This window comes from Arachis hypogaea, chromosome 20 (genome assembly GCF_003086295.3).
Source record: "Arachis hypogaea cultivar Tifrunner chromosome 20, arahy.Tifrunner.gnm2.J5K5, whole genome shotgun sequence".
Classification (NCBI taxonomy): domain Eukaryota; kingdom Viridiplantae; phylum Streptophyta; class Magnoliopsida; order Fabales; family Fabaceae; genus Arachis; species Arachis hypogaea.
In genome coordinates, this window is record NC_092055.1 from 127,247,774 (window position 1) to 127,263,175 (window position 15,402).

At 36.3% G+C, this 15,402-nt stretch overlaps 1 protein-coding gene across 7 annotated transcripts; it reads left to right on the forward strand.

The window, feature by feature from the left end:
- The first annotated feature begins 356 nt into the window (after nt 1-356).
- On the forward strand, nt 357-13,087 carry LOC112784929 (uncharacterized). 7 transcript variants are annotated; one of them, XM_025828296.3, is made up of 6 exons: nt 1,134-1,485; nt 11,674-11,828; nt 11,945-11,995; nt 12,063-12,182; nt 12,260-12,329; nt 12,523-13,087. In XM_025828296.3, the coding sequence occupies exons 2-6, from the start codon at nt 11,754-11,756 to the stop codon at nt 12,534-12,536; spliced, it is 330 nt and encodes a 109-aa protein (XP_025684081.1). In that variant the 5' UTR covers nt 1,134-1,485; nt 11,674-11,753; the 3' UTR covers nt 12,537-13,087. The 7 variants fall into 7 exon arrangements, 6 of the variants coding, with proteins under 6 accessions (XP_072086966.1, XP_072086967.1, XP_025684081.1 ...); XM_072230868.1 differs by having other exon boundaries at nt 12,260-13,087; XR_011879226.1 differs by lacking the exon at nt 12,523-13,087 and having other exon boundaries at nt 1,346-1,485; nt 12,058-12,182; nt 12,260-12,439.
- Nucleotides 13,088-15,402: the final 2,315 nt, after the last annotated feature.

The following is a 15,402-nucleotide window of genomic DNA, read 5'->3' on the forward strand; positions in this document are numbered from 1 at the left end:
AAAAAAAAGGCTAGGGACGAAATCGATTTTGACCCCAGACCTTAGGGACGAAAAAAGTACTTATCCCTTTGTCAAAAGTTAAAATAAAAGGGATGTATGTGAAGATGTAGCAATACCTAAATAATATTATAATAAATATTTTTTCTCCTCTAATTGATTGATTGATGAGAAGAAGAGATTACTAATTGCATTATAGTGTGATAATCCTAATTAAGAAGATCTAGATCAACTCCTTTTTTTGTGCTTGAGATTGAATTAGAAAAAATGAATGCGTTGAATCTTATGTCAACAGTGTTCTACCAATTTACTATCAATTTTACAAATCTATATTAATTGCAATATCTCATTTTATAGTTGTCTATAATTTTTTTAGCAAAAATATAATTCCATCAAAATCTTAGTTTTTAAGTTATTTAAAGTTGTCCTGATTATTTTGTCAAAAGTGATTTGTAGTTTGAGCTTTGGAAATCTCTAATCCTCCTAAAAGTGAAGATTTTCACATTGAAAGTCTTGCATGAGAAGTTTTCGATTCATCATGTACTTTATTGGAGGTTCTAATCACTACTCAGATCTGTCCAAGATGCATACAAAAAGTAAAGAAATCAGTTTCTCACTATTTAATTAGCTGTAAAGTTGCTGCTGAAGTTTGGAAAAGAACCTCTATTGATGATATTCTTTTTCTGCAGAGCATATAAATTTTTGCCAATAGTAACGAATGGTGAGGGAGAGATTTGCACAACATCTTTTCAAGGATTACGAGCTCTAGCTTCTCACGATTGGATGCAGGAGCATTTTGAAGAGTCACAACCAAAAAGTGTTTTAGCATAATCAATGCTCTCCTACGTTTGTTGCTGAGTCTCCCATTAATCTCTGCATTTAGCTATAGCATTGTCTAAGAACAACAACTTTATCAAATATCTGCACGTTTTCTTATCTTTTAATTCCTTTCTCTTTTGCGAACCGTTCATTTTATTTTCTTTCTTATTTAAAATTTCTCCTTTTCTTTTTTATTATAGTCCTATTATGGACAACACTATTCTCTTATCAATGAATAATTCTTATCTTTAAAAAAAAAAGCTATTGTTCTTGTCCATTCCTAAATGGCTCTCAAATACTATGAACTCACTATTGCTCTCTTTTTCACTTGCTTTCCTCTCTTATTCTCGTAAGATCATCTTCCTCTAATTATTTTTAGAGGTATTCCTATAAACCCTAGCCATTCCAATAGTGAGTGTAGTGCAAATCATTGAGGATTCTATTCTTCCTTTTTTTTTTCTTTAAATTAATTATTATTTAAGTATGAATCGTTTGTAATTGTCTTAGTGATTAAAAGCCAATCAGAAAAAAGAAGAAGAGAGAAGATGGGAGAGAGGAGGGTGTTGAACAAGTGCTACCCATTGGACTTCGATCTGAAAAAATATCAAAGGCTCAGAGGTTGAAAAATCAGAAGATCAACGTCATCTTGATGCTTCCGATGAGTCTTAGGTAAGTATTACAACTTTGTTTTTTCTTACTTTCTTTATTTTCTAAATTTAGTTTTTATATTTTAAGGGAAATCACTAATACTTTATTCCTTATGATAACTCATTTTAGTGGAAGTTTTTAGTGACAATTAGTGCATGTTTGGGCGTCATTATTTTGTTAAAAAAGATCTTTTTCAATGAAAAAAGATCTTTTTTTATTTTTTAACGTGTTTGGCAATTTTCTAGTAGTAAAAGTAAAAGCACTAGTAAAATAAAAAAAAAGATCTTTTTTGAGAAGCTGTAATTTACATCTTTTTTTAAAAGATCTTTTTTCCTTAAAAAAAAGATGTTTTTCATGTAATAAATAAACAAAAAAGTACTTTTATATTATTATACCCAAACTAATTGATTGATAAAAAGACCTTTTTACATGAAATATCCAAACATAAAATTACTTTTACTTCTCTATAAGATCTTTTAAAAAAAGATAACTCGAAAAAAGATCTTTTCTTAGAAGCTCACCCAAACAAGCCCTTAGTGCAACACGTACTTCTAAAACTTGCAATTATATAATTCTTTGATCTCTCTCTCTCATAAAAAATGGGGCCAAAGACCCAAAAAACAAAACCGCTTAAACAGGGATTAATATGAAACTTTCACTCCCCTTTTATCAGTTTCCAAAGGGAGACGTGTTGGGAAAAACTCAACAAAGGTTTAAACAAGAACTTGTCTAACAGCGAAAGTACCAAAAATAATTTTTTCACAACCTGTGCGATTAAATAGGCAATACTAAAGATACTCCAAGCAGCAAATATAATGGCCAAAATTAAATAACTAGACACTAGAATTTTAACATGGGAAAGGGACAAAAAATCCACGAGACCTAGTCCAGTAAAATCTTCCACTATCAGAATAATGGGTACACAAACAGTCTTTCTAGTGACACTAGGGCATCTCAACAATCAACAAAATACATCATCAAAACTGATGGAATCAACATAAACCGTCCACAAAGTGGGTATCTCAAATCAGGCAAAAGAGAAGACAATACAACTAGCAAGTTATATCCTAATGTTCATCTCTATACCAGGAATAACATACTAAAATTTCATAAGAAATAGAGCAATTTTACCGGTTCAATCGGATAAAAAATGCTTGCCCTTTTCTTTCAAATTTTTTTCCTTTTCGGCGCTGAAGCAAGCCCTCGTTTCTTTCTTTTTCAAATTTAAAAGAAAGCTTCTCTTTCTATCCCATGGCTTAAATGCCACTTTCTTTTATTCTTTTTTTTTTTTAAATTATGGGCCCCACTTAGTTGGGGACCCACCAATAAATCTCTCATTCACCAACTCAAGTGGGGATAGACTGCTCCACCAAGCCCGCCTTCTCTTTGTAGGAATCAAACTTCACTGTAGGTAAACTCTTAGTCATCATATCTAAACCATTATCATCAATATGGATCTTCTCAAGTGCATATGACTTCATCTCAAGCGTTTGACGTATCCAATGATACCTCACCTCTATGTGCTTCGATCGGGAATGAAACGTCGGATTCTTACTGAGATGGATAGCACTCTGAATATCACAAAATAACACAAACTTCTCTTGATTGATGCCTAACTCTTGTAGAAATTTTTTCATCCACAAGAGTTCCTTAAAAGCTTCAACAATAGCAATGTATTCAGCCTCTGTAGTAGACAAAGCAACACATTTATGAAGTCGAGATTGCCACGACACAGCTCCCCCTGCAAAAGTCATCATATAACCAGAAGTAGACTTCCTTGAATCAAGATCCCCAGCTATATCCACATATGTGTAACCATCCAACACAGGTTGGCCACTCCCAAACATAAACAAACTCTGGAAGTGCCATTAAGGTATCTGAGAATCCACTTCACTACTTGCCAGTGTTCCTTGCCAGGATTAGAGAGAAACCGACTAACAAGTCCAACGGCATGAGCAATATCTGGCCTGGTGCATACCATATCATACATCAAACTGCCAACTGCAGATGCATATGGAATCTTCTTTATTTCTGCTTTCTCTTTCTCACTTGTAGGACATTGCTGCGAATTCAGCTTGAAATGACTAGCAAGTGGAGTACTAACAGGTTTAGAATTACTCATACTAAACCTCTCTAAAACCTTCTCAATGTATTTCTGCTGCGACAACCACAGTTTTCCATTCTTCCTGTAACAAGTGATACTCATGCCAATAATTTTCTTTGCAGGACCCAAATCCATCATAGTAAAGGATCTGTTCAAGTATTTCTTAAGACTTTCAATCTTCTTAATGTCATGACCAATAATTAACATGTCATCATCATAAAGTAAGAGAATTATAAAATCACCATCAGAGAATTTCTTAACATATACACAATGATCAGAAGAAGTCTTACTATACCTATGACCTTCCATGAAGGAATCAAACTTTTTGTACCACTGCCTTGGCGCTTGCTTCAACCCATATAAGCTCTTCTTCAACTTGCATACAAGATGCTCCTTTCCTTTAACCGCGGTTGTTCCATGTAAATTTCTTTATCTATGTCACTGTGAAGGAATACAATCTTCACATCAAGATGCTCAACCTCTAAATTCAAGCTAGCCGCCAATCCAAGTAAAACTCGAATAGAGGACATCTTCACAACTGGAGAAAAAATCTCCTCAAGATCAATACCTTTCTTTTGCTCAAAGCCTTTCACAACCAATTGACCTTTGTACCTTGGTCGTGAGACATTTTTATCCACTTTCAATTTGAACACCCATTTATTATTGAATGCTCTCTTACCCTTCGGCAACTTCACAAATTCAAAAGTATGATTCTCATGCAAGGATTTCATTTCTTCTTGCATGGCCTTCAACTAATCTTCATTATGCTCATCAGACATAGCTTCCTGGTAGCTTTCTGGCTCCCCAGTCTCAGTGTTCATCATATACTCATGAAGAGAGTATTTCTGAGAAGGATGACGCTCTCTAGTAGATCTTCTCAATTCAGGATCAACTGGTGGTTCATGTGGGACTTCAACATCTGGCACTTCAGGTTGAGGTGTAGGTTCATCATGCAAATCATCACCAACATTATCAACTTGTGCATCTCCCCTATCAACAGGAGGTCTAGCGGAAGGACCAGGTTCATCATCAGTAGAACGTCTAACAGTTATTGTTGGCTTATCTGTCTTCTCAAGATCTTCAATAGTTTGATCTTCAAGAAAAATTATATCTTGGCTTCTAATTATCTTGCTCACCGGATCTCATAATCTGTAACCAAAGTCTTCGTGACTGTAACCCATGAAGATACACTGCTTTGGCTTTCCATCAAGTTTAGACCTTTCATCTATTGGAATGTGAACAAAAGTCTTGCATCCAAACACTCGCAAGTGACTATAGGAGGAATCCTTACCTCTTCAAACTTTCTCTGGAACATCACCATTAAGTGGAACTGAAGGAGAAAGGTTGATCAAATCTACTGCAGTTCTCATTGCTTCACCCCAAAAGGATTGAGGCAACTTTGCATGAGAGAGCATACATCTGACTCTATCATTGATAGTGCGATTCATTCTCTCTGAAACTTCATTATGTTGGGGAGTATTAGGAACTGTCTTCTCAAACTTGATCGTCCTTTACAATACTCTTCAAATGGACCCATGTATTCACCACCATTATCTGCTCGAATACATTTCAATTTCCTTCCTGTTTCTCTTTCAACACTTTCATGAAAGTGTTTGAAGATTCCGAGCACTTGGTCTTTAGATTTAAAAACAACCACACTTTTCGAGAATAATAATCAATAAAAGTAACAAAATATGATGCACCACCTAGTGTCTTAGCATCCATAGCGCAAACATCAGTGTGAACTAAATCTTGTACTTTTCTCTTGGCTTGCTTTGACTCTCTGACTTATCAGAACTGTGAGGTTTTCTACTTTGACTTCTCTCCCGTGACTCTGAAACATGTGCTTCTGATTGAGAGGAGGCATTAGTCAAACCTCGCTCTTTTCTTCTGGCTTCTTCATTCAACATGCTCTCTTTAACCATTGCTAACGTCAACTTTCCATTTGGAGCTGAGTTAGTCAGTGTCACAACCAGAACTTCCCAACTATCAGGCAAAGAGCTCAACAACAACAAAGCTTGCAATTCATCATTCAAAATGATTTCATTATTTGTCAGTTTGTTCACCATCTTCTGAAAAATGCTCAAGTGCTCCGGCATTGATTTACCTTCAGTGTACTTCATATTGACAAGCTTCCTAATCAAGAATGCTTTGTTTTGCACATTCTTCCTCTCATATAACTCCTTCAATTTGTTCCACATCTTCTCGGCATTCATTCTGGTGTTAACATGTGGATACATGCTAAGATCAAGCCATTGCCTAATCAAAGCAACTGCCTTCCGATTCAGCTTCTTCCATTCAGCATCGGATTTCGTATCTTTAGATTTATCCCCCTCCACAAGATCATACAAGTCCTTACTATACAACATATCTTCCATGAGGGTCTTTCAAATTGAATAATTTTGGGAATTCAATTTGACCATATTTGATCCATGAGTATTTTTCTCCATTTAATCAGCACAAAGATAAACAATCAAAGCTCTAGATACCACTTTGTTGGGAAAAACTCAACAAAGGTTCAAACAAGAACCTGTCTAACAGCGAAAGCATCAAAAATAATTTTTCTACAACCTGTGCGATTAAATAGACAATGCTAAAGATACTCCAAGAAGCAAATATAATGGCAGAAATTAAATAACCAAACACCATAATTTTAACATTGGAAAACCCCCAAAAGAGGGACAAAAAACCCATGGGATCTAGTCCAATAAAATCTTCCACCATCAGAATAATGGGTATACAAACAGTCTTCCTAGTGACACTAGGGCATCTCAACAATCAACAAAATACATCATCAAAATTGATGGAATCAACATAAACTCTCCACAAAGTGGGTATCTCAAATCAGGCAAAAGAGAAGGCAATATAACTAGGAAGTTATATCCTAATGTTCATCTCTATACCAGAAATAACATACTAAAATTTCATAAGAAATGGAGCAAATTTACCGGTTTAATCGGATAAAAAATGCTTGCCCTTTTCCCCCAAATTCTTCTCCTCTTCGGCGCTGAAGCAAGCCCTCCTTTCTTTCTTTTTCAAATTTAAAAGAAAGCTTCTCTTTCTATCCCGTGGCTTAAACGCCACTTTTATTCTTTTTTTTTTAAACTGTAGGCCCCACTTAGTTGGGGACCCACCAACAGGACAAAAGTAAGGAGGAGCTTCGTCTAAACATTGCAGTCCTACCAAGGCTGAATGGGCGAATTTAGCAAGGGCGTCAATGGCGAAGTTTGATTCCTTGAAGACATGGTGGACTTCAAAGGTTTCTAGACCAGTGAGAAGGATTTTTATGGCTTGAATCAGGAAAGAAGATGAATGGCTCTGTGAGGAAGCACCATGGATATGCTAGATGGTGCAAGAGGAGTTAGTTTTAACCTTCAATCTCTGGATGCCGAACTTAGTAGCCAATTTCAAACCCACGTAGAGTCCCCACATTTCTGCTATAGCGATTGTAGTGGTTCCAATATTCATTAGGAACCCTGCCATAAATCTTCTATTTGCATGCGGATGAGGCCTCCACAAGTACCAGACGAGTTCGAAGAATTGAGTAACCCATCGGTGTTGAGTTTGAGCCAACCTTTCAGAAAATTATACCAACTAATTTGTTACTTTTTTAAAGAGGTAGGAGCTTTGTTTCTTGGTTCGGTCATGGTTAGAATACTATCATAGGTTGAGCTAAATTTCTGATGTAATAGGAGAATTCAGAATTTTGTAAACCTCTTTGATTAAAGATGAGTTCATTCATGTTCCTCGAAGCTGCGTTATAAATAGTAATGAAGGTAATGGGCTAAAAAGTCCCATTATGAGTATGATTTCTTACATTGAGGTTATTCTCCAATCAAGATTGGAGATCTTGATTGAAAATCTCTTTGTTGGTCATTATTGACACTATTTGTCCATACACTTTGAATGTACACATAATCTCAAAGAATGTAGAGCAGGATTGCGTCATGCACACGACATTTAAGGTAACTAGCATCATTGGTGCTCTCTCTTCTCATGGTATGTTTCATATATTTTGAATTTTATTTTTACATATATGTGAGTTCTTTGTTTTGGATGACCTTATTGCTGAATTGCACTTACATTAAAATATACAATATTTGTAGAGTGAACTACCAACCCGCCCCTGACCATTTCGCACAATGACAAAGCAACCCCTGACGAATATTGTAATCAACTTCGGTCCCTGTCCCATACCTCCGTCACACAAGCCAGTCCTTGTGGGTGAATCTCCGGTAAGAATGAACGGAAAAAGCTGAGCTGTCACGGTGAGTGTGTGAGCTTGCTGTTGTGGACGATTGCTGCAGACGTGGACACCTGAAATGGTCAGGGGGTTAATTGTCTGCATCCATGTCAACATAAAACGTGGTCATTTTGAGGGGAAGTGACCTTTCACATTTATTTCACATTGTACCATTCCATAAAAACCCTTCATTCACCTTTCAAAATTACTAGAAAACCCTACGAGAGAACGTTTTTCACCTTCGTAACCATTGTTTACCTTGGGGAGTTGGAGTGTCGTGTTGTCGTTGTTACTGGGGTGGGCATTGATGAAGCTGACATCATTTTCGTTGACGGAGCTCTGACGGCGCTTGGAGGAGTTGACTCACGGTGCTAGTCACAGTCTAGGTAAGCCCTGTTCTCCATGGACCTCTTTGTCTCTTGTGCTTTATGTGGTCCTATTAACTGACTCTAACACACCACCATTGATCTTTACAACTCACTTGTGGTCCTGAATAAACAAAACATGAAACCTGATTAAGTAATGTCCAACGTGATTACTCAGGGTTGATAATATATTATTTTAAGCACACATTAGAGAAAGTTAGAAATAGATTCCATTAATTTTGACTGTGGTGAATTTATGAAAATTGAAATGCTTGTCTTCCGTTCGTTGTTTCAATGTGCCACTAAGATTGGTATGCATATTTATTTTTCGCAGATGTCTAAATATTTAATTATTCCAGTGTTTCACCATGGGGAGATATTTTAGAATGATTCTGAAGGAGATATGTGCTATATGCATGGAAAAGTGAAGAGGTTTCCCTCGCTGGACCTGGATTATGTGAATTTTTTTGACTTGGTGACATTGTTTAAGGAGTTGGGTTACACAAGGTATAAGGAGATATTTTGGCTAGATATGAGAACACCCAACATGGAGGCTGGTCTTCATGCCATAAAGGAGGATATGGAGAACCAGATGAGGGAAAATAAGCTTATGAACAGGGACATTGATGAATTGCATATTTATTTTGAACACGAAGTGGATATGGCTGAAGTAATTGAGGATGGTGTGGCCCTTGGGACTGTTGTGGTGAGTTCATCATCATCATCCTCTGATGATGGATATGAGACAACAGAGGATGAGCCCTACAAGCCTCCTCTTTCTAGGTATGAGACAGATGACAGCAGTAGTGATGAAGGGATAAGAGCAAAAAAGAAAAAGAGGCGGCCAAAGAAATCATTGTCGGGTAAGAGACAAGTGGATGAAGAGGCTACTGGTTATGAAACAGATGACAAGGATAGTGATGAGGAACTTAGGAACACAGATGGTGAAGGGAGAAAAGGAGGCTAAGCTAAGAAAAAGATTGGGGGTAATAAGGCTTCTTCATCTGGATTTGGTCCTAAAGTTTCACCAAAAACTGCTAAGAAGAAGACATCTAAAAAGTATTCAGGTGTGAGAAGAAGACATATACTAAGGGATGGGCTGTAGGATGGATCAATGGAAGGCCATAATTCTGGGCCTGGGCCGAATGTTGGGCGACCAAGAAGAGGGCAGAAACCAAGCCCTGTAGGTGGGACAGAGGGTGGTGACAAAAATAATGTGGGTGAAGGGCTTGATAAGTTTGTCTCGGTTCCAACCAATATTGAGATGGATAGTGACTATGAAAAGCCATATGAGTATGAGAGTGAGGCCTTCAATAGACCAATCTCTTCAGAGGACGAGGGTAAGACAACATATGATCCATTTGATGAAGATACTAAATATGGTGAGGTTGAGTTCAAGGTTGGACAGTTGTTCCCAACAATTGAGCTTTTCAAAAAGGAACTAAAAGACTACTTTGTTTATGAAGGAAAGGACGTCTTATACATTAAGAATGAGAAGCATAGACTGAGGGTAGCATGTGCAGCTGATAAATGTCCTTGGTTGATATATATTTCTTGGAATTCTGCCAGTAGATGCTTCCAGGTGAAGACCTTAATTGATGAGCATTCCTGTGCTCGGGACTATGGTAGTAACATGGCTGACCGTCATTGGGTGGCTTCTAAGCTAATTAAAAAACTTCTCATTCAACCCGACATGAAGCCAAGACATGCAATGGAGCATATGATAAAAGAATACAACATCCAGCTGAACCCAATAATGATTGCAAGGGCCCTGAAAGTTGCTAGGAAAGAATTTTATAAAGCATTTCAAGGATCAGCAAACTAAACAATTGGTATGGGAATGTGCACGATGCACCACATTGCAAGAGTTCAACACTGCTATAGAGAAAATGAAGAAAGTGAATACGGGAGCTTGGGAGTATCTTCAAAGGTTTGAGCCTGCAGTGTGGACTAAAGCTTACTTCAGTCATGGTCCCAAAGTCGACAACATCACGAACAACATGTGCGAGGTGTGGAACGCGAAGATTGTCGAATACCGTGGAAAACCAATTTTGACGATGTGTAAAGACTTACGGTGCTACCTGATGAGAAAAATGGCCACACATAAGAGAAAATTGGAGGCTTGTTCTGGTCTATTGGCCCCTGTACAACAGAAAAAACTAGACAAATTTATTAAGCCTAGTGCCAATAAGTGGAGAGCAATTTGGGCTAGAGACAACGACAGAGTTTTATTTGAAGTGTATAGGGAAAACCACAAGGTAGGGGTAAATCTGCATCAAAGGACCTGTACCTGCAACGTTTGGCAACTCACTGGTAATTCTATGTCCTAACTCATTATCTCTATATATTGTACACCTTATTGTTACCATACTAAAATACTGTACTTTGCTTCAGGAATGCCTTGCAGGCATGCCGTTGCAGCCATGTACAAGATTAGGTTGAAGCCAGAGGAGTTTGTGCATAAGTGGCTAACAATGCAATCCATTAGGGACACTTACAAACATTGCATCAAACCTGTGAATAGTGAAGAGTACTGGATTCCATCCACTGCAGTACCATGTGATCCTCCACCAATAAAGAGACCTACATGCTGCCCAAAAATGAAGAGAAAGTTCGATCCAGTTGAAAAAGAAATGCACCTGAACAAAGCAAAGAAGACTTTTGAAGTTAGGGACGGACTTAGAGGGGGGCGAGTAGTGGCCTCGGCCCCCCAAAATTTTTAGAAACTATATTTATATATGAGATATGTATTTAAAAAAATAAAAAATATTATATAATTTAGTATTTTTATATGTATTATTTTTTATTATGTAATAGATTTATGTCTTAATTATTTAATTCACTAATATTTTTCACTTAACTAATTTAATATCATACCCTCAAGTCTTTGTAACTTTCAAATTAGTTTTTATATAATATTTTCTATATTTATATAAAAAATCATTTGTTTATTTTATATTAATATATTTAAAATTTATATTATTATATTAATAATTATTTGCATAGTTATATTTTGGTAATCACATTATGTACTTTAGATATTATTTTCTTATACAAAATACTTATTTTTCTTCTAAATTTATGTTGTTGAAAGAAAAACTTTTATAAAAATATCTTATATCTTGTATTCTATAAAGGTATTGTGTCTTTCAAATAATTAATAATTTATCATTTATTTTCAAATTTTTAAAAATTTTTGAAAGAATTAATTTTAATTAATAAGATATGTGATTATTTTTAACTAAACACGCTATAAATTATTGGTACTTTATAATTTTATAATGTACTATTGATATTGTTATATTTTTTTATGTAACTATCATATTAAAAATAAAATTGTAAAAAAATTTAAAATTATATATATATATATATATATATTGATAAATTTTTTGAAAAACCAACTCTAATAACTATATGTTAATTATTTTTATGAAATGAAAAAAAAATTATCTAAAATTCGGCCCCTCCACACTAAATTTTCTGGATCCGTCTTGAAGTCACATGCAGTAAGTGTGGACAAACTGGGCATTACTACAAGACCTGCAAAAATGAAGCTAAGGACCCTAACTGGACACCCATGACCAAGAAAGAGAGAAGACCTGCTAAGTTACATATTGTAATTACCAATGACACCAGCCAAAACACACCACAGGTATCTTAGGGTTCGATTTGCCATATTATACATATTGTCAGGGTCTTAAGTGTCTGGTATTTTAATGGTCAAGGTTTGATTTGTCTTATTTAACTATTGGTTACCCATTTCGTTAGGATCGGCCACAAGAGGGCACTAATGTAACTCCACTTCAAATTGACCCTTTGGTAAATATTCTTTCACCCATAGTCTTATTGCTATTTTTTTTATCTAACTGCAAAGTTGTTAGTCTAGGAAAAAGCAAAGAAAAATAAGAAAAAGCAACCTAAAACGATTGGAAGGTCTAATCCTTCACTTACTCAAGATCATGTGGATGAGATACCCCTGTCACAAACTACACCACAGGCAGATGAGGTACTGTTGTGTGATTATATTACTTGTCTTTATTCAATATTGTCTTAATACGTAACTGTCTTCTTTTGTTGTTTCAGCCTGCATCAGAGACAATCAACTTGAATCAGAGGCCACCACAACAGCCCATTGATGCACCACTATTTTGTGGTACATTTTGTGCTTACTTGAGTTGATTTTATTAACTTTTTTCCACATTTATTCAATGAAATAACATGGTTTCATGACTTTTTCCTAGTTTGTACTTAAATGTAAAAACATTCTTTTTAGGCCTTAAATTTTCTATTTTTAATCCACCTTTGATTTCACTAGATGCCTTGATATGTTTGTTGAGTGATTTCAGGTTCAAAAGGCTAGGAATGGATCAAAGGAATAAAGAGAAATGCATGCGAAATGGAGAAATCATGGAAAATCAAGGATTTGGGATGCATACACCGACGCGCACGCGTGGAATTGAAGTCGCATGGCGACGCGTACGCGTACATGACGCGTACGCATGGAAAGCAAAAATGCCAAACGATGTGTACGCGTGACCCACGCGTACGCGTCGGTGCTTGCACGTGACTTCATTAAAGTGAAAATGTTGGGGGAGATTTCTGAGCTTCTCAGGCCCAAATCCAATTGAATTTCTGAGCCTATTACATGCAAAAGTCAAGAGGGGTAAAGGGGGAAGTCATAGTTTAGTTTGGGGGATGCTTTAGTTAATTTCTAGAGAGAGAAGCTCTCTCTTCTCTCTAGAATTAGGTTAGATGTAGATTAGGATTTCTTAGATCTAGGTTTAATTCATGCTTTGATTTACTTGTCCTTTACAATTTCTTGTTCCTCTACCCTTGCTTTCCTAGTTTTGTATTTCATTACTTATAATTGTTTACTTGGTAGTTGATGCAATTTATGTTTGATTTCTCTTATTGTTGATTTTAATTATTTATGTTAATTCCTTGTAATTAGTAGTTGTAGATTTATATTTCTTGCAATTTTATCTTGTTTTCCTTTTGTGCCTCCCAAGTGTTTGACAAAATGTTTAGAAGGATGTTAGTGTAGATCTTTCTCCTCTTGGCTTTGGTTGAGTAATAGGAGACACTTGAGTTATCAAACTCTTTGTTGATTGACAATTGTGTTGAGTTAAGAAATTAACTAATATAATTGATGATGACAAACATTATTTTATTTAGCAAAGTAAATAATTATTGTTGATTATTCTTTGATTAGATGTGGCTAATTATTTATTGATGCAAGCCAAAATGAATACATCAAAGAAGCCCAAACTGAATGAAAAATAAAACAAGGCTGGTGGGTCAATAACATAAACGAAGCCCAAAAGGAAACAAAGCTGAGAAATCAAAATGGGCCAAGCAAATCATATCTAGATCCAAGCCCGATTTAAATTCAACAAGCAAACTCCTCTCATTTGCTTTACCAACTCAACGAATACTTTTGCCTGCTGTGGTAAGAACTCAAAGAAAGAGAAAGAAAGCTTCTCTCCTACGCTAATCACCAAAGAAGCATGAAAGAGAGAGATTAAGCTTGAAATACAGAGGTCAAATCAGCAAGTTCAAACCAAATCAAGTTTAGGCAAAGGCTAAAGGTAAACCACTTCCTATTATATGCAAACTGCTTTCTTCTCTACTTCCCAACTCTCTGCAAGTCCAAAAATGGCATACAAGAGAAAGTTGTTTTTTACCCTAATCTGCTGTGTATCTACGGTCACAAGTGATTCTTGGGGACCAAGTAGCTTCTCAATGGCTCAGATCTGTTTTACCATTGGAAGACTTTTGTGGTTGCTGTTTTCTGGCTTTCGGTCAACAAAGAGGTTAGAAGCAAAGTCCCAAATTTAAGTAAAAATGGGAGAAAGTGAACGGCAGGGGTTGGTGAAGCACACTGCTCAAGAAGTTGACCTAGGAAGAGCAACCAAGCAACATGCAAGGAGATAAAAGAGGTTTTCTGTTCATTCAGAAGCCAAGGAGAGATAACCAGTGTATTGAGGTTTTGTTCTGAGAAGTGTTCTTTGAAGAAGTTCATCTAACTGGACAGTGTTTCCTAGCCAAAGGAGCATTTTGCCAGAATGAAGAACTGAATCAGAGACTAGCAAATCTGGTTTATCACATAGAAAAGAGGCTGTTGATATAGTCAATCTCCTTCATGTTTGTTACAGATTGTATTTTACTTTTCAATGTTTATGTTTCTGTAATTTCTTGAGTGAAAAGGCATATTGAGAGAGCTCAAGTAAAAGCCATGAGTGGAAAGAGGCTGAGAGATACACTTGAGAGAAAAGCCTAGAGTTATTTTCAGATTTCTTTAGGTGAGTTTGTATCTTGTATCTAGTACCAGTGAGGTACCCCTTTCTTAGTTGGGTTAGCATTAAGAGTGAATAGTTAGGTATTAGCATAGCCAATGTCAAGTTAGGTTAGAACTTGAGTGTGAAAGGATTGTGTCAATCCTATGGAATTGGTGTATGTAATACTCTTAACTATAGTGAAAATTCCTCCATTGTTGTGGAGGATACTGGATGTAGGTTGCATAGCACAAGGCAATTGAACCAGGATACATGTTGGTGTTAGCTTCTCTCTTCTCTGCAATGTTCTATTTTCTGATATTCATGAGACAAAAATAAATTGTCTCATAAATTTTTGCTGCTGAGTTCAAACAGAATCAGAATTCAAAGTTTATTTTTAAAGGGTCATTTCAGTAACTTAAAAGAAAGGCATAGATTCAACCCCCCTTCTCTAAGCCTACCACAACCTTCAATTGGTATCAGAGCTAAGGTCTCAAGAATCAAGCTTAACCACTTGGAGCAAAGATCCAATGGCAAACAACTTGGGCACAACCATAGTTGCCTACACCCTCACTGAAGGCCAGTCAAACAACCAGCCACCTTTCTTCAATGGGAAGAACTATGCCTACTGGAAAGAGAGGATGAGGATCTTCATCCAATCCATTGACTACAACATATGGAAGATTGTTATGAGCGGTCCCAAGATTCCAACAAAAATAAGTGCTGATGGAGTGGTGACTCCAAAAGAAGAAGTTGAATGGAATGAGGACGGCAAGAAGAAGATGGAGCTGAATGCTAAAGCTATCAACCTTCTTCACTGTGCTATCAACTTTGAAGAGTATCGAAAGGTATCTAAGAGACAGCCAAAGAAATCTGGGAAAAATTCCAGGTTACACACAAAGGTACTAAACAAGTCAAAGAAACGAGGATTGATATGCTGCGAAAAGAATA